The 17,500-nt window shown below is 46.5% G+C and overlaps 1 protein-coding gene across 1 annotated transcript in view; it reads left to right on the top strand.

The window, feature by feature from the left end:
• The window catches only part of scn1lab (sodium channel, voltage-gated, type I like, alpha b), a gene marked incomplete at both ends in the record, with an annotated part of 36,635 nt that overhangs the window by 1,587 nt on the left and 17,548 nt on the right, over nucleotides 1-17,500 (top strand). The window contains 12 exons of the mRNA XM_080834251.1: nucleotides 3,732-3,812; nucleotides 4,262-4,390; nucleotides 5,657-5,748; nucleotides 7,528-7,809; nucleotides 9,742-9,805; nucleotides 10,030-10,171; nucleotides 10,374-10,580; nucleotides 13,446-13,772; nucleotides 14,794-15,141; nucleotides 15,358-15,493; nucleotides 15,784-16,022; nucleotides 16,665-16,838. Coding sequence (XP_080690377.1) covers nucleotides 3,732-3,812; nucleotides 4,262-4,390; nucleotides 5,657-5,748; nucleotides 7,528-7,809; nucleotides 9,742-9,805; nucleotides 10,030-10,171; nucleotides 10,374-10,580; nucleotides 13,446-13,772; nucleotides 14,794-15,141; nucleotides 15,358-15,493; nucleotides 15,784-16,022; nucleotides 16,665-16,838 — 2,221 coding nt within the window. The remainder of the gene's footprint in view (nucleotides 1-3,731; nucleotides 3,813-4,261; nucleotides 4,391-5,656; nucleotides 5,749-7,527; nucleotides 7,810-9,741; nucleotides 9,806-10,029; nucleotides 10,172-10,373; nucleotides 10,581-13,445; nucleotides 13,773-14,793; nucleotides 15,142-15,357; nucleotides 15,494-15,783; nucleotides 16,023-16,664; nucleotides 16,839-17,500) is intronic.

Raw genomic sequence — 17,500 nt, 5'->3', positions numbered from 1 at the left:
GATCACGTCCATCCCCGTAACGTAAAAGGAGAAGAAGAGGAGCAGAAGAGATGAAGAGAGGCGGAGCCAAGGGAGAGACAAAGCTAAAGAGAGAGAGTCAAGAGAGCCCCGAGAGAGAGAGAGAGAAAGAGAGAAAGAGAGTCAAGATTGAGAGCCAAAAAAGAGAGCTTAATGTCTTAAGATGATTGGTTATATACCCTAATCTCCATTTCCATACAGTCCCACAAACAAATTCAATGCCCTTTTCCCCAACTAAGCCTTTGATTGGTCGAGTGGAGCTGCCATTGTCATTACTTGAGCTGCCATTGACATTACCATCAGCAGTACCATCAGACGACTGCTCATTTTGTAAGGATCAATTAAAGACTAAACATGACATGTCACATTCATAATCATGTACAGATAGTTCTAGGTGCTCAAGTCATCTTAAGAGCAAATCTGGGCCTACGCATCAGAGGTGTGAATCACTAATGCAGGACCCGACTGTCTTTTCTATCAAAAGTCTTGGAAAAGATTGTTCACTGTCAGCTCATGGACTTTATAAATGGACAGAACATTATAGAGATTTTCCAATCTGGTTTTAAAACATTACACAGCACCGAATCAGCGCTGCTTAGAGTTTTTAATGATATATATTTAGCTACTGACTCTGGCCATAGTGTTGTCCTTGTGCTCCTAGATTTGACTGCAGCCTTCGACACAGTAGACCATGACATCCTCATTGCTCGTCTGGAGCAGTGGGTGGGTGTCAGAGGCACAGCACTACAATGGTTCAGGTCTTATTTAACCCAGCGGTCATTCTGTGTTAGCCTTGCTGACCATGTGTCCTCCACTGTCTGGGGGTTCCGCAGGGTTCGGTGCTTGGCCCCCTTTTATTTTCCCTTTATTTACTCCCACTTGGCTCAATTCTTAGGAAGCATGGTATTTATTTTCATTGCTATGCTGATGACAGCCAGATTTATGTCCCTCTTAGAAAGTCAGAAGCGTACAGTATTAAGCCTTTATTAGACTGCCTGGAAGACATTAAAGCTTGGATGTCCCTAAACTTTTAAAATTTTAATGAAAAAAAGACAGAGGTTATGGTTTTCAGTGGCTTCCTTAACTCTTGACTAACACTAGAAAGTACGACCACATTACACCTATTCTGACTTCATTGCACTGGCTACCTGTACGTTTTAGGATTCATTTTAAAATACTTTTATTTGCGTTTAAAGCCTTAAATGGCCTTGCCCCACCATACCTCTCCGAGCTGCTCAAACCCTACACTCCTAGCCGTTCGCTTAGGTCAGCTGACCAGCTGTTTCTGGCCACACCCCGTACCAGGCAAAAACACAGAGGAGAACATGCCTTTGCGGTAGCAGCCCCAAAATTGTGGAACACTTTGCCACTCCATATTAGACAAACTACATCCCTGTGTCTTTTTAAAACCTTGGTAAAAACGCACCTTTTTTATTTGGCCTTTGGACACTAGATGGCGTGTTGATGTGATGTAGAAGTGTTGGGTGGGTCATGTGTTTTACTTATTTTATCTCTTTTTCTGTGTGCAGCACTTTGGAAACCCATGTGTTTGTTTAAACTGTGCTATATAAATAAAATGGATTGGATTGGATTGGACTACTTGATTGAAATAAAGGTCCTGGTATTAGCTTGGTATTAGCCAATCATACAGTACCTTGCATAAGTATTCACCCCCTTGGATGTTTTACCCTTTTATGGCTTTTATAAATCAGTCATGGTCAATATAAGTTGGCTTTTTGGACAAAAAAATTCACAAAATAGCTCTATTTAATGTCAAAGTGAAAACATATTTCTACACAGTTATGTAAATAAAATAAAAATATGTAATGAAAATAAGTGTTTGCATAAGTATTCACCCCCTTTATCACCCCCTATATATAGACTGACCTAATTCAACAGAGGTCCGGCCAATTGGTGCTAAAAGTCTCACAATTAGTGAAATGGGGATCAGTGTGCAGTGAATGTGTCTCAAGTGATTGTAGTATAACTACACCTGTGTCTGGAAGGTCTATTCACTGGTCAGTATTCAGTAATCAGTATTCCTGGCTACTGTTACACCATGAAGACCACAGATCACCCTAAGAAACTCAGAGAAAAGGTTATTGAAAAGTATAGGTCAGGGGAAGGATACAAAAAAATGTCCAAGGCACTTAACATCCCCACAACATTCTGTTTAATCCATCATCAAGAAATGGAAGGAATATGGCACATGTGTAAATCTGCCTAGATCAGGCCGCCCTTACAAACTGAGTGACCATGCAAGATGGAGACTAGTAAGAGAGGCCACCAAGACACCTATGACTACTCTGAAGAAGTTCAAGCTTCAGCAGCTGGTATGGGAGAGACTCTGCATACCACCACTGTTGCCTTGGTTCTTCACCAATCAAAGCTTCATGGAAGAGAGTCACTGTTGAAAAAATGCTCCACTTTGGTCCCATCAAACCACAGAACCTTCTTCCACTTAACCATGGAGACTCCCGCATGCCTTTTGGCGAACTGTAGTTGATCCTTTTTTTCAACAGTGGCTCTCTTCCATAAAGCTTTGATTGGTGAAGAACCAAGGCAACAGTGGTGGTATGCAGAGTTTCTCCAATCTCAACTGCTGAAGCTTGAAACTCCTTCAGAGTAGTCATAGGTCTATTGGTGGCCTCTCTTACTAGTCTCCTTCTTGCAAGGCCCCTGAGTTTGTGAGGACGGCCTGATCTAGGCAGATTTACACATGTGCCACAATCCATCCATCTCTTGATGATGGATTTAACAGAATTCCAGGGGATGTTAAGTGCCTTGGACATTTTTTTGTATCCTTCCCCTGACCTATACTTTTCAACAACATTTTCTCTGAGTTGCTTAGAGTGATCTTGGGTCTTAATGGTTTAACAATAGCCAGTAATACTGATTACTGAATACTGACCAGTGAGTGGGCCTTCCAGACACAGGTGTCGTTATACTACAATCACTTGAGACACATTCACTGCACACTGATCCCCATTTCACAAATTGTGAGACTTCTAGCACCAATTGGCTGGACCTCTGTTGAATTAGGTCAGTCTATATAAAGGGGATGATAAAGGGGGTGAATACTTATGCAATCATTTATTTTCATTACATATTTTTATTTAATTTACATAACTGTGTAGAAATATGTTTTCACTTTGAAGTTAAAGAGGGCTTTTTTGTGATTTTTTTTGTCCAAAAAGCCAACTTATATTGACTATGACTATTTATAAAAGCAATAAAAGGGTAAAACATCCAAGGGGGTGAATACTTATGCAAGGCACTGTACGTATAGTTTTTCCCGTTCCGTCAGTCAGGTGACTGGTCTTAACCAATCAGAGACCAGAATTACTTCCTGTTGATTGTCTTTTTACCACCCATTGTCTACAGACAGATTCCCTTACAACAGATGGTGTGGCATATTTTCCCAAATGCGTGAAGCTCTTTGTGGCACTGCTGCCACAGCATGACACCCGATGCCCTGGAAGTCCTTTGTTGTGAGATCATTGAGAGGTCCTGTCAAACTGCCCCATTTTGACCCTCTGGGCAGACTTTGGAAATCTGGGTGTCCATTTTGCCTTCCGCCCTACAGTGTGTAAATGTGAGATACAGAAAGAATGAGAAACTTTCCCTTAATTTCAGCTTTCTGATGTTCTACTTGCCTTATTTGTGTGTGTGTGTGTCCTTCTTTTCCTTAACTCTTGATATACAATGTTCAGTTTTTTCATCATGTGCACTATCCTGTGCAACTGCGCCTTCATGACGCTGAGTAATCCACCAGAATGGGCCAAAAACGTGGAGTAAGTCGTGTGTGTGTGTGTGCGCGTTGTGCTTGTGTGTGTGTGTGTGTGTGTGCGTGTGTGTGTGTGTGTGTGTGTGTATGTGTGTGTGTGTGTGTGTGTGTGTGTGTGTGTGTGTGTGTGTGTGTGTGTGTGTGTGTGTGTGTGTGTGTGTGTGTGTGTGCGTGTGTGTGTGTGTATGTGTGTGTGTGTGTGTTTGTGTGTGTGTGTGTGTGTGTGTGTTTGTGTGTGTGTGTGTGTAGGTATGTGTGTGTACATGTGGGATCTGTGTATGTGAGTAAAAGTCAGTATCTCTATCTGTGGGCATATATTCAGGAAAGGTGGATCTGTGTGTGTGAATAAGGGTGAATGTGTGTGAGAGTGTATTTGTGTGTATCTGACCTTTACACGAACAACCAATCCTCCACCTGCCGTACCATACCGTTGTGATGTGTGTCTTGCCTTGGCAGGTACACTTTCACCGGGATCTACACCTTTGAGTCCCTGATCAAGATTCTGGCCAGAGGCTTCTGTGTGGGGAAGTTCACCTTCCTCAGGGATCCCTGGAACTGGCTGGACTTCAGTGTCATTTCCATGGCGTGAGTATCTCCCCTCACCTTTTTATTTTATTTTAGATTAATTGTCTGATTTTGATTTATGTTTTATATATCACTAATGCCTTTTTTGGGTTCTATAGCCTTTTTCACTCTGGCAGGGGGACTGCCAATGGAAACAAGCCTTTTGGATATAATTGGGAGCATTTACATATTAATGTTCATTAATGTACACTGTCCCTCTTGATCAAATAAACAAATTGATTGATTGATTGATTGATTGACCTGACAAACATCACGGCCCTCAGGCCTCACCTGAGCTAAAGCCGAAGCATCATGGCAGATTTTTTCCTCTGCATTTTTGATTAGATGCCATTTTGTAAATTGTGAATGTTTGAATATTGTTTTTATTGGGTCTAATTATATCTGTTGACCTTCATCAATCTGAAACAAGTGAGAAGGTGGAGTCAGTCCAACTGACAGACTTATTAACCAACCACGAGGCTGCTGTGGATTTGTGGTGTTCTCCCTTACTCTCCCATTGGCTGGGGGGGCAATGGGGGTCCTCATAATAGACCTGTCTTCAAATGCCACATTGAGTGTCATCATATCCAGTATCTTTAAAAAAGCTTCTAGGTTTTGGTGCAGCTCTTGTTACACATGCTCATACATAACAACATACGTTGTTTCTGCTTGTACAGTATGTTGCAATGCAATATCAATGAGTATACGTCATACTTCTATAGTGTGCTGTCATACAAATTCAATATCCGTCTGTATGTCATGTCAATTTCAGTTCCAAGTATGATGTATAGACTACATTTGCATACAGAGCCTTACTGTATGTGGAGTCTCTTTTTCTGTGTTTGTGAGAGTGAGTGTGTCAAGTGCATGTGTGTGTGTGTGTTCTCGATGGTAACTCTGTATTTGATTCTGCAGGTATGTAACAGAGTTTGTAAACCTAGGCAATGTTTCAGCTCTCCGCACATTCAGGGTGCTCAGAGCTTTGAAAACAATCTCTGTAATCCCAGGTAAGGGGTGTGTTTGCATGCACGGATGTGTGTGTGTGTGTGTGTGTGTGTATGCGTACGTGCAGCGTTTGTGTGTGTGTGTAAACTCCCCCAAATGTCAGACAGGTGTACGTCCATGAGTGAAGTCTCCTCCCTCTTGTTCGGTCTTGGCCTGTCCTGTCCTAACGTGTGTCTGTATGTGTGTGTGTATGTGTGTGTGTTTGTGTGTGTGTGCGTGTGTGTGTGTGTATGTATGTATACCCCACCCTATCCTTTCCCTCCCTTCCCCCTTCCCCTCCAGATATGTGACAGAATTTGTGGACCTCGGCAATGTCTCTGCACTTCGAACCTTCAGGGTTCTCCGGGCTCTCAAAACTATATCAGTCATCCCAGGTGAGAGCCAGGTCGGGTCAGAGGTGATTAGGTCAAAGGTCGACGGGCGTGTAGAGGCCTTAGCGAGAAAGATAGCAAATTAAAAAAGGGCTGGCGTTCACTCCATTCCGAGCTCTCGCTTCCCCCCCCATCATCTACCCCTTGACTCTCATCCTTCTAACAAAAGTCCCCGCGGAAAAGCAGGAATCTGAGCCAGCCCTCTTGGATTGGAAAACCACGATTCCGTGCTTTTAACCAATGAAATAAACTGCATTTATTTTTTTGGTTGACAACTCGCTTTTTTCCTTTTTTCTTTCCTTTTTTCATTCCTCTCTCTCTGTCTCTCTTTTAAAATCCTTTCTTTAAAGGTGTATTTCCCCACTATGTGAGCCTGGGGAAATAGAGCAGAGCAGAGGCTGAACTGTTAAGTTTTTGTTCTGTTATTTTTTTTATATATATATATTTTTTTGCATGAGACATTGCAAAAGCCAGCAGCCTATGTGTCAAACTCTTGTCCGTCTTCCCTCTCTCTGTCCGTTTGTGTGTTTGTGTTCAATGTGCATGTCATTGTTTGATATTTACACCCTCTCACCCAGAGAAATGCCATGATGCACTCACACACAGACACACACAAACACACACACACACACACACACACATCTTTTCTGCTCCAAGCATTTGTAGGCTTGAGTTCCAATTGAAGACTTGAGAATATCAGAAAATTAGACAGAAAATTACAAAACCATTCCCAAAGGAAAAAAAAAAAGCAAAAGATGCATTTCAAAAGCAAACTACCGATATACATAATTATCCAATGCTCATCCAACCGATAGAGGAAAGAGTCTTAACTAGATGCCTTATTAATGAAACAATGTAATGGTTTAATTTGACCTTGAGAGCAGCGCACATCTGTTTGGAGCTTCTGTACAGAGAAGGTGATTGACATCTACACTGACTCTACTAATTGTCATTGTTACATGAGTCACCTGATCCCATGCTAGAACTGGGAGCTCAGTTTGATATATTTATGTCCAGTGAAGAGGCTGCCTCCCAACATCTGTATGGCCCCGCTCTTCAGCGCTCTAGTTTTAAGTCCAAAGATATTGTGGCCCCTTTAAACTGTATTTTAGGTTGATGCATGCAGCCTACAATAAAGCTTTTTAATAATATCCTACAGTTATGGATCCGCTCCAAATCTGATTCAGATTCACTCCCAATCAGACCCAGATTTATTAAAGATCCAGATGCTATCCGGGAGTATTATTATTTATCAGCAGAAGAGATCTGATTGGCTTAAACACAGCAGAAATGTTTCAGCAATATATTGGAATATATTGGAACCAATGCCAATGATTGGTTCATCAGCCCAGGCTCAAGCATTGTATCCCACCTTTTGTGTGCGTATGTGTAAAGTGTCTCTGAGACGTTGTAACAGTGGTTGCATTCTCACTCTGCTGGAGTATTTTCCATGTTTGAGCTTTGTAATGTATTCTCAAATACATCTCAAATACTCACTGAGACATCTCAAATGCATCTCAAATACTCTGAGACATCTCAAATGCATCTAAAACGCATCTTCCCTCGGCTGACTCTGGCCAGGGCGTGTGTGAGTAGTTTAGAATTAGGCTAATACGGGCTCTTGAGATGACTTGGTAAATAGCTTGTTTGGAATTAGGCTGCCTAATTAGGGAATACGGGCTCATCGATGATATGGGACACAGCCTCTGTTTTTTGAAGGTGTGACCCACCAGTGGTGTGTGTGTGTGTGTGCCCTACCAACCCTTCCCCCACGACCCCCAGGCCTGAAGACCATTGTAGGCGCTCTGATCCAGTCCGTGAAGAAGCTGTCGGACGTGATGATCCTGACGGTGTTCTGCCTGAGTGTGTTTGCCCTCATTGGGCTGCAGCTCTTCATGGGTAACCTGCGGCAGAAATGTGTGCGGATCCCCATAGACGAGCCCACGACCGCCCCCTCTGCCCTGCCGCAGAACTTCACGCTGGGCCCCACCGAAGACCTAGAGCTGGCCAACATCAGCCTACCCAACAACACCTTCAACTGGACAGAGTACATCAGCGACAACCGTGAGTGTGTGTGTGTGGTGTGTGAGTGTGTGTGTGAATTCACATTAGATGCAGCACAAGTTCCAATGACTGTGTTGTTGATATGTGGTGTGTGGTCACACGTGTGTGTGTGTGTGTGTGTGTGTGTGTGTGTGTGTGTGTGTGTGTGTGTGTGTGTGTGTGTGTGTGTGTGTGTGTGTGTGTGTGTGTGTGTGTGTGTGTGACTCATATGCTCGGTGTAAGTGGACTACTGTGAATGGTGGACTGTGATCTAATGTGATGTGGGTATGTATGTGGGTGTGTGTGAGTGTGTCTGTGAGAGTGTTTGACTCATATTCTGGGTCTAAGTGGTCTGCTCTGATGTGGTTATGTATTTGTGTGTGTGTGTGTGTGTGTGTGTGTGTGTGTGTGTGTGTGTGCTTGTGTGTGTGTGTGTGTGTGTGTGTGACTCATATGCTGGGTGTTAGTGGACTGCAGTGAATAGGGCTGTGATCTAATGTGATGTGGGATGACACGTAGGGCCGTGGGGTGATGCTAAACTGAGACGGGTGGGAAAGCCAGGGCCAATGTGGCGCATAATCACCAGAGATAGAGAGAAGAGAAGGAGAGAGAGAGAGGGGGGGGGGGAGAGAGAGAGGGAGAAAGAGGAATATGGACAGAGAAAGAGAGAGAGAGAGGGAGAGGGAAAGAGAGAGAGGGAGAGGGAAAGAGAGAGAGGGAGAGTAAGAGAAAGAGGGAGGGAGGGAGAGAAAGAAAAAGAGAGAAAGAGGGATAGGGAGAGTGACAGGGACAGGGAGATAGAAGGGGGGGATGTGAGAAAGAGAGGGAGAGCAAGCAGAATGAGAAAGGGGGAAGGAGAAGAAGAGAATGAGACAGAGATATAGATATAAAGGGAGCACTAACAGAATGAGTCACTCAGTGCTAGAAGCAAAGACCTGTCTGCGTGTGTGTGTGTCTGAGAGGGGGGGGGGGATCCTGGAGATCGGCGTATGTGTGTGTCTGAGAGGGTCCTGGATATCTGCATGTGTGTGTGTCTGAGAGGGGGGGGGGGGGTCCTGAATATCTACATGTGTGTGTGTGTCTGAGAGGGAGAGGGGGGTCCTGGATAGCTGCATGTGTGTGTCTGAGAGGGAGAGGGGGGTCCTGGATAGCTGCATGTGTGTGTGTCTGAGAGAGGGGGGGGGGGATCCTGGATAGCTGCATGTGTGTGTGTCTGAGAGAGGGGGGGGGGATCCTGGATAGCTGCATGTGTGTGTGTCTGAGAGAGGGGGGGGGGGATCCTGGATAGCTGCATGTGTGTGTGTCTGAGAGGGGGGGGGGATCCTGGATAGCTGCATGTGTGTGTGTCTGAGAGGGGGGGGGGGATCCTGGATAGCTGCATGTGTGTGTGTCTGAGAGAGGGGGGGGGATCCTGGATAGCTGCATGTGTGTGTGTCTGAGAGAGGGGGGGGGGGATCCTGGATAGCTGCATGTGTGTGTGTCTGAGAGGGAGAGGGGGGGGATCCTGGATAGCTGCATGTGTGTGTGTCTGAGAGAGGGGGGGGGGATCCTGGATAGCTGCATGTGTGTGTGTCTGAGAGGGAGAGGGGGGGGATCCTGGATAGCTGCATGTGTGTGTGTCTGAGAGAGGGGGAGGGGATCCTGGATAGCTGCATGTGAGTGTGTCTGAGAGAGGGGGGGGGGGGATCCTGGATGAGGAAAAGGGCTTATAGGCATGAAAGGTCGGGAGTTAAGTTCTCAGTTTGGACACAAACACAGTAGCCCTCCCTGAGGTTTCTGTGTTAGTCTAATCCTGTCTCTGTGACTGTTTTATGGTGTGCATCCCTATGAATAAGTGTGGGAGTGAAAGTATTAATGCATGTCTGTGTGTGTGTGTGTGTGTGTGTGTGTGTGTGTGTGTGTGTGTGTGTGTGTATCAGTGATTTAACCTTGCTTTTACTCCCTCTCCCATAGGGAATTACTACTATCTGCCCGGCCACCGTGATGCCCTGCTTTGTGGCAATGGCAGTGATGCAGGGTAAGACTGGAGCCATAGTCCGCTTGTGTTCGAGGACTGTACCTTTAAAGCTCTAAACTGCAGAAAATGTTGCATGATACTGATTGGCTGTTCCTCAGGCAGTCCCCATTATTATCTGTGATTCTGGTTGGAGATTGTCCACAGTGATGTTGTTTCTGATTGGCTGAGAGTGACATATTATGAGTCACTCATGATTATGAGTGTTTCTATTGGCTGCCCCGCAGGCAGTGCCCAGAGGGGTTCATGTGCATTAAGGCGGGCTTCAACCCAGACTTCGGCTACACAAGCTTTGACACCTTCAGCTGGGCCTTCCTGTCGCTCTTTCGGCTCATGACCCAGGACTACTGGGAGAACCTCTATCAGCAGGTCAGCTTCCGGATGCTTCTATGACTGAACGCCATATACAGTACAGCAAATATGGCGCTAAGGCCGAGCGGTTCCATTGTAATGATACTTATGATCTTATTTCGGTACGGTAGCAATCTTGTTCTTCTTAACTTTTGTGTGTATGTGCGTATTTTCGTGTGTGTGTGTGTGTGTGTGTGTGTGTGTGTGTGTGTCTGGACAGACCCTGCGTGCCGCTGGGAAGCCCTATATGATCTTCTTCGTGCTGGTGATCTTCCTGGGCTCGTTCTACCTGGTGAACCTGATCCTGGCCGTGGTTGCCATGGCGTACGATGAGCAGAACCAGGCCACCATTGAGGAGGGGCAGCGGAAGGAGGAGGAGTTCCAGGCCATGCTGGAGCAGCTCAAGAGACAGCAGGAGGAGGCGCAGGTACACACACACATACTCAAACACACACACACGCACACGCACACGCACACGCACACGCACACGAACATGCACACGCACACACGCACACACACACACACACACACACACACACACACGCTCACACTTGCTCACACATGTGCACCTGACACTTGCTGAACTTGTTGTATGTGTTTATGTGAATGCACACACACACACACACACACACACACACACACACACACACACACACACACGAGCCCCATGAGCCCCAGGATCAGACAGTATTGTGACACTTTGAGTGTGCCCCTGTGAAATGTTAGTCATGTGAAATGCCCCTGTGAGGTGTGAGTCAGATGGCAGATGTCTAGTCCTTTGTGTTTTTGCCTCGACTGCTATGTGTCAGAGAGGCACACCTGTACACTTCTTAGAATGGTAAAATAACTAAAGACAGACTGAACATTAAACACACACACACACACACACACACACACACACACACACACACACACACACACGTACACACACACAAACACACACACACGCACACACACACACACACACACACACACAAACACACACACTCACATGTGAACACATTTGCTCACACTTGCTTACACATATTACAATTGCTGCACTTGCTGTATGTGTTCATGTGCAGACACACACACACACACACACACACACACACACACACACACACAGCTAGGTTCAACCGCACCCATTTCCATGGCACCTCCCTCTCCTCTTCTTCACTGTTACTCTATTTCTCCTCTTCTCTTTTCTCTCATCTCAAAACCTTTTCTGTAGGTGTCTGCCATCTTTTTCTTTTTGCCTTCTCCCCATCCGCCGCATTTCTCTGCTTGTCTCCTCTCCTCTCTTCTCTTCTCCTCTCCTTCTCTTTGTCTGTCCATCCCCGTCGGTGCTAAGGGAAAGCTCCAAGCTCTCCGTTGCCGTGGAAACAAAAGTAGATAACGAGGCAGAGAGTGTGTTCTTGCACAGTGTAAACACTGAAATGAGAGAGAGAGTGAGAAGAGAGAGAGTGAGAGAAAGAGGAATAGAGGGAGAGAAAGAGATAGCTGAACGATTAAAAGGGGAGAGAAATACTTGATACTCTATATTTTAGTACAGAGTGTAGAGATAAAAACAGATAGATGGATAGACGGAAAGAAAGACAGAGAGAGAGACAGAGGCACACAGAGAGAGACAGAGACAAAGAGAGAAAGACACACACACACACACACACACACAGAGAGAGAGAAAAGTATCAATACATGTACTCTGTTCAGCATTGTCTGTGTGGTGTAGTCTTGGTTGAAAGGCAGACAGTGTAAGCACAGTGAAATGAGTCTGAGTGTGCTGTGGTCAGAGACTGCCTTGGATAGAGAGAGAGATAGACAGTGTAAGCACAGTGATATGACTCTGAGTGCTGTGGTCAGAGACTGCCGTTGGAGACAGTGCAAGCACAGTGATATGAGTCTGAGTGTGCTGTGGTCAGAAACTGCCATGGAGACAGTGTAAGAACAGTGATATGAGTCTGAGTGTGCTGTGGTCAGAAACTGCCATGGAGACAGTGTAAGAACAGTGATATGAGTCTGAGTGTGCTGTGGTCAGAAACTGCCATGGAGACAGTGTAAGAACAGTGATCTGAGGGGTCTGAGTGTGCTGTGGTCAGAGACTGCCATGGAGACAGTGTAAGAACAGTGATCTGAGGGGTCTGAGTGTGCTGTGGTCAGAGACTGCCATGGAGACAGTGTAAGAACAGTGATCTGAGGGGTCTGAGTGTGCTGTGGTCAGAGACTGCCATGGAGACAGTGTAAGAACAGTGATCTGAGGGGTCTGAGTGTGCTGTGGTGAGAGACTGCCGTTGAGAATTGCGACGAGGCTTCACCGTGCTCCACCACTGAAGATCATTATCTGCCAGCCGCACTCGAAGTGCCATCACTCAAACAACCTCAATAACGGTCTGCAAAGACATTTCCACTCGCACCACAAATCTCCATCCTTTCTCTTTATTCGTTTACGTTACGTGCTCTCTGAGTCTCTCTTCTCATTTCTTTCACTCTCGCTCACTCTCTTTTACTTACCCACCCAATGTCTTTCCATTTAACTCTCTCTCTGGACATTATATTTTATTCTTCTTTTCTTTGCCTTTTCGTTATTCTTCTTTCTCCATATCTTTCTCTCTGAAGATGCTTCCATTCCACAATCCACAGTAATGCTATGCTGCAAAGTTTAGCCAAGTGTGTGTGTGAGTGTGTGTGTGTGTGTGTGTGTGTGTGTGTGTGTGTGTGTGTGTGTGTGTGTGTTTATGTGTATGTGTGAACCAGAGACCAGTTGCCCCTGACGACCACGCTTGCTAACTCTCTCTCTCTCTCACTCCCTCTCTCTCTCTCTCTCTCTCTCTCTCAATTCAATTTCAATTCAATTCAAAGGCTTTATTGGCATGACTGCATACAATACAACGTTGCCAAAGCATGTTTACATAAAATGGACAATCACAATTAATACAAATAAATAATAATAATAATAATAATACAAAAAATGTAATAAAAAGTCATAGATAGTAACAATGTGGTATATAAACATATAGCAGGTTAATTGTCAATTATTCAAAAATTAAATATTGGTTATGTGGGACAGGGGGTTCACATTACTGTGGAGCTCATGACAGGCTGATACATATTTTGCTGCCAGTCTACAGCAGTCCTCCCTCTCTCCCAGTAGAACTGAGAGTTTGTCCAGATCATTTAGATGGTGGAATTCTGGGAATATTTGTGTTATTTTGTCAAAAATAATGGTCTCTAAGACTTGTTTAAGGCTTTGGTTAATGGTCTCTCTCTCTCTCTCTCTCTCTCTCTGTGCCCGGCCCTGCTGATTGGCTGGCAGGTTGCCGCGGCGGCGACGACCACCGGTGAGAGCGGGGAGTACAGCGGTGGGCGAGGCATCCCGTCGGAGGAGAGCTCGTCGGGGGGCGGCTCGCGCCTCAGCTCCAAGAGTGCCAAGGAGCGCCGCAACCGCCGCAAGAAGAGGAGGCAGCGCGAGGAGCAGGAGGAGGAGGAGGAGCAGGAGCAGGAGGAGGACGAGGTCGAGAAGAGGGACGCAGAGAAGTTCCACAAGTCGGCGTCGGAGGACAGCATCAAACGTTCCACCTTCCGTTTCTCCATCGACGCCAACCGCCTCTCCTACGACAAGAAGTGCTCCACGCCCAACCAGGTGAGGGTGAGGGTGAGGGTGAGGGTGAAGGTGAGGGTGAGGGTGAGGGTGAGGGTGAGGGTGAGGCGGGTACAAGAAGTACTCCACGCCCAACCAGGTGAGGGTGAGGGTGAGGCGGGTACAAGAAGTACTCCACGCCCAACCAGGTGAGGGTGAGGGTGAGGGTGAGGCGGGTACAAGAAGCACTCCACGCCCAACCAGGTGAGGGTGAGGGTGAGGGTGAGTCGGGTACAAGAAGTGCTCCACGCCCAACCAGGTGAGGGTGAGGGTGAGGGTGAGGGTGAGGGTGAGGGTGAGTGGGTTAAGAAGTGCTCCACGCCCAACCAGGTGAGGGTCAGGGTGAGGCGGGTACCCGAGATGCCAAACGTGGCGTCTCTACCACGATACCATGATGGTTGAAGTCACTGAGTCGTTTTGTTGACTACTATTTGGACTTTAGTTAGAAAAGAGAGTTTTGTGAATCACACCCAACCAGGTGAGGGTGAGGGTGAGGGTGAGGGTGAGGGTGAGGGTGGCGTCTCTACCACGATACCATGATGGTTGAAGTCACTGAACGGTTTTGTTGACAACTGATTCACAATACTCAATCTCTTTGCTAACTAAAGTCCAGATAGTCAGCAAAGAGATTAAGTATTGTGTATCAGTAGAGCAAGCGCCCCTGTCTCTTGCTCTCCCGCCCCTGTCTTACCCAATTCTCTTCTATTCCAACTATTACCATCTTATCCCAACCACTTTATGTTCACTTCCATCGCTTCCTCTGGTTCTTTCCCTTTATGTTTTTCCTTCTCTCTCTGTCTGAAAACACCCCCTTCCCACCCCCTCTTGTATGCCTTTCTTGATTTTCATCTCTCCTCTTTCTCTCTCTCTCTTTCTCTCTCTTTCTCATTTCTTCTCTAACCCCAATACCATCCTTACCCTCTATCACTGTTGAACTTCTAATTCTTCTCTCCCCCTCTCACCCCCTGTCTTTCTCCCCCTCTCTCTCTCTCTCTCCCCCTCTATCCCACTCTGGCTCTCTCAGTCTCTCCTGAGTATCTCGCGTGGCTCCCTCCTCTTCTCCCCGCGCCGGAACAGCCGGGCGAGCCTGTTTAGCTTCCGGGGCCGGGCGCGTGACTTCGGCTCGGAGAACGATTTCGCCGACGACGAGCACAGCACGTTCGAGGAAAGCGACAGCCGGCGCGGCTCGCTCTTTGTACCGCGGCGCACCGACCGCCGCAGCTCCAACGTCAGCCACTGTAGCCTGGCGGCGCCACGCATCGTGTTGCCTGCCAACGGGAAGATGCACTGCTCCGTCGACTGCAACGGCGTGGTGTCGCTGGTGGGAGGTACGTCGGTGCCCACATCGCCCGTCGGCAGGCTGCTCCCGGAGGTGAGTGTATTTGGAGTCACAAACACACACACACACACACACATAAATACATATATATACTGTACTGTATATATAGGTATAGTTACGCCACCACTGCTTTTCCCCATGTCTTCACCTTGTCTGTTTTCCTTTCTGTCTCTTGCTCTCTTTCTCTCTATCAATCTCTCACTATCCCTCTTTCCTTTCTCCTTCCTTTCCCCCTCTTTCTCTCTGCAGGGCACCACCACTGAGTCTGACGTGAAGAAGAAGCGCTCAGGCTCCCACCGGCCTTCTGTTGACTACCTGGAAGAGCCTGTGGCCAGCAGACAGAGAGCCATGAGTGTGGCCAGCATTCTCACCAACACCATGGAGGGTAGGGGGCTTCACATGCATATAACACTCTCTCTCTATCTCTCTCTCTCTATGACACACACACACAGAGACACACAGACACACAAACACACACACCCACACCTAATTCCAGGAGTCCATCTCTCTTCTGTGATCAGGTAATGCAGGTAATGTAAATTAATCTCTTTGTTTGTGTAAAAGAACATGACATTTTTTTTTTACCACGATTTTTGGCTTTGTTTTTAAATGATTCACCCCCATCTATTCACCGGCATTTGATTTTGAAGGCCATGTTTTGCAATTGGTCTTCAGAGCTGGAGGAGTCTCGTCAGAAGTGCCCCCCCTGCTGGTACAAGTTCGCCAACACCTTCCTGATCTGGGACTGCTGCGAGACGTGGCTGAGGATCAAAGAGGTGGTAAACATGGTGGTGATGGACCCATTCGTGGACCTGGCCATCACCATCTGCATCGTGCTCAACACCCTCTTCATGGCCCTGGAGCACTACCCCATGACCAAGGAGTTCAACGACCTCCTCTCCGTCGGGAACCTGGTGAGTCGGACACACGCTGTGCCTTCTTAAAGGAATGAGTTCGAAAATGCCGTCCCCCCCCACACAAAAATGACCTCCTAGTGTCTGCTGCTGAGCAGGGGTGTATTAAAGATGAGTGGGAGAGAGGGGCGCTGTGGCACAAGCAGTAGCCGTGACCACATATGGGCTTGACGCCCATGGGGGACACAGGTTTGAATGCGGCCCATTGTCCTGTCCACTCCCCACCTCTTCTCTCTCTCATTTCCTGTCCCACCCTTCACTGCACTATCGATTAAAGGCAAAAAAGCCCAAAGTAAATCTTAAAAAAAAGATGAGTGGGAGCCTATTTAGGGGGGGAATCAACCGGAGCCTTAGGTGATGCTAGGCAGTATATATATATGTGTGGTGTCTGCAGAGGTTGACATTTTGAGGGAGGCTACACATTATAAAGGGGTATCTTCTGCTGAATCCATTGTGTCAGACTTTGTGTAGAGGAAGGGCCTAGAGTGGGAATGACATTCAATCCTTGTCCCAAGGATTGGCTGGAATTCCAAACCAGACGAGTTCCTCGGCTATGAAATGATGAAGTGTTTTGCTGTGGTTAGCTCAGTGTTGTATAGTGTGTGTGTGGTGATGTCGTCCTATGTGTGTGTTTTTCTCCAGGTGTTCACCGGCATCTTCACAGCTGAGATGTGCTTCAAGGTCATCGCTCTCGACCCCTACTACTACTTCCAGGAAGGCTGGAACATCTTTGACGGCATCATCGTCAGCCTGAGCTTGATGGAGCTGGGTCTGGCTAATGTGGAGGGCCTCTCTGTTTTGCGCTCTTTCAGATTGGTAAGAGAGCCTAAGATTTAGGCTCCAGAGTAATGCTATGCTGCAGTTAAACCAAGTTTGTGTGTGTGTGTGTGTGAGAGGGTGTTTGAGTGTGAGAGGGTGTTTGTGTGTGTGTGTGTGTGTGTGTGTGTGTGTGTGTGTGTGTGTGTGTGTGTGTGTGTGTGTGTGTGTGTGTGTATGTGTATGTGCATGCGTGTGTGTGTGTGTACTACTAAGAGAGTCTAAGATTTATTCTCCCAGAGATTTCAGGCTGATGTTTTTCACAATATATCAAACACAGGCACTGTTCTTATTGCAACAGTTTGATAAATGTTTAGAAATGTAGGGATGTAGAAAATTACGAATGTGTTAGCAAAGACAGACTTCACAGGAATCATTAAAGGAAACCGTGAAACACGTAGCACCCTTATCCAGGCCTTGATGTTTTATTGCGCTGGCACCACTGTTCTTTTCATCCGAAATAGCTCCATATTTACAGCTCAGATAATTGCACAGTACTCATGTGCTCCATCTGTGAAAAACCTTCATAGGGACCTCGAAAATCATTTCAGGTAGTTTCCTTGAACAACCCTCCTGTTATGGGGTTTAGATTTTTAGATTTCTAGGTTTTCGATTTTTTTTTCTCCTGGTTAGAACTATACTTCAAAGATATTTTTCATCTC

Source organism: Sprattus sprattus (assembly GCF_963457725.1).
Source record: "Sprattus sprattus genome assembly, chromosome: 3".
NCBI classification, from domain to species: domain Eukaryota; kingdom Metazoa; phylum Chordata; class Actinopteri; order Clupeiformes; family Clupeidae; genus Sprattus; species Sprattus sprattus.
The sequence above is the reverse complement of the archived record's forward strand: the minus strand, read 5'-3'. Positions and strand labels throughout refer to the sequence as shown.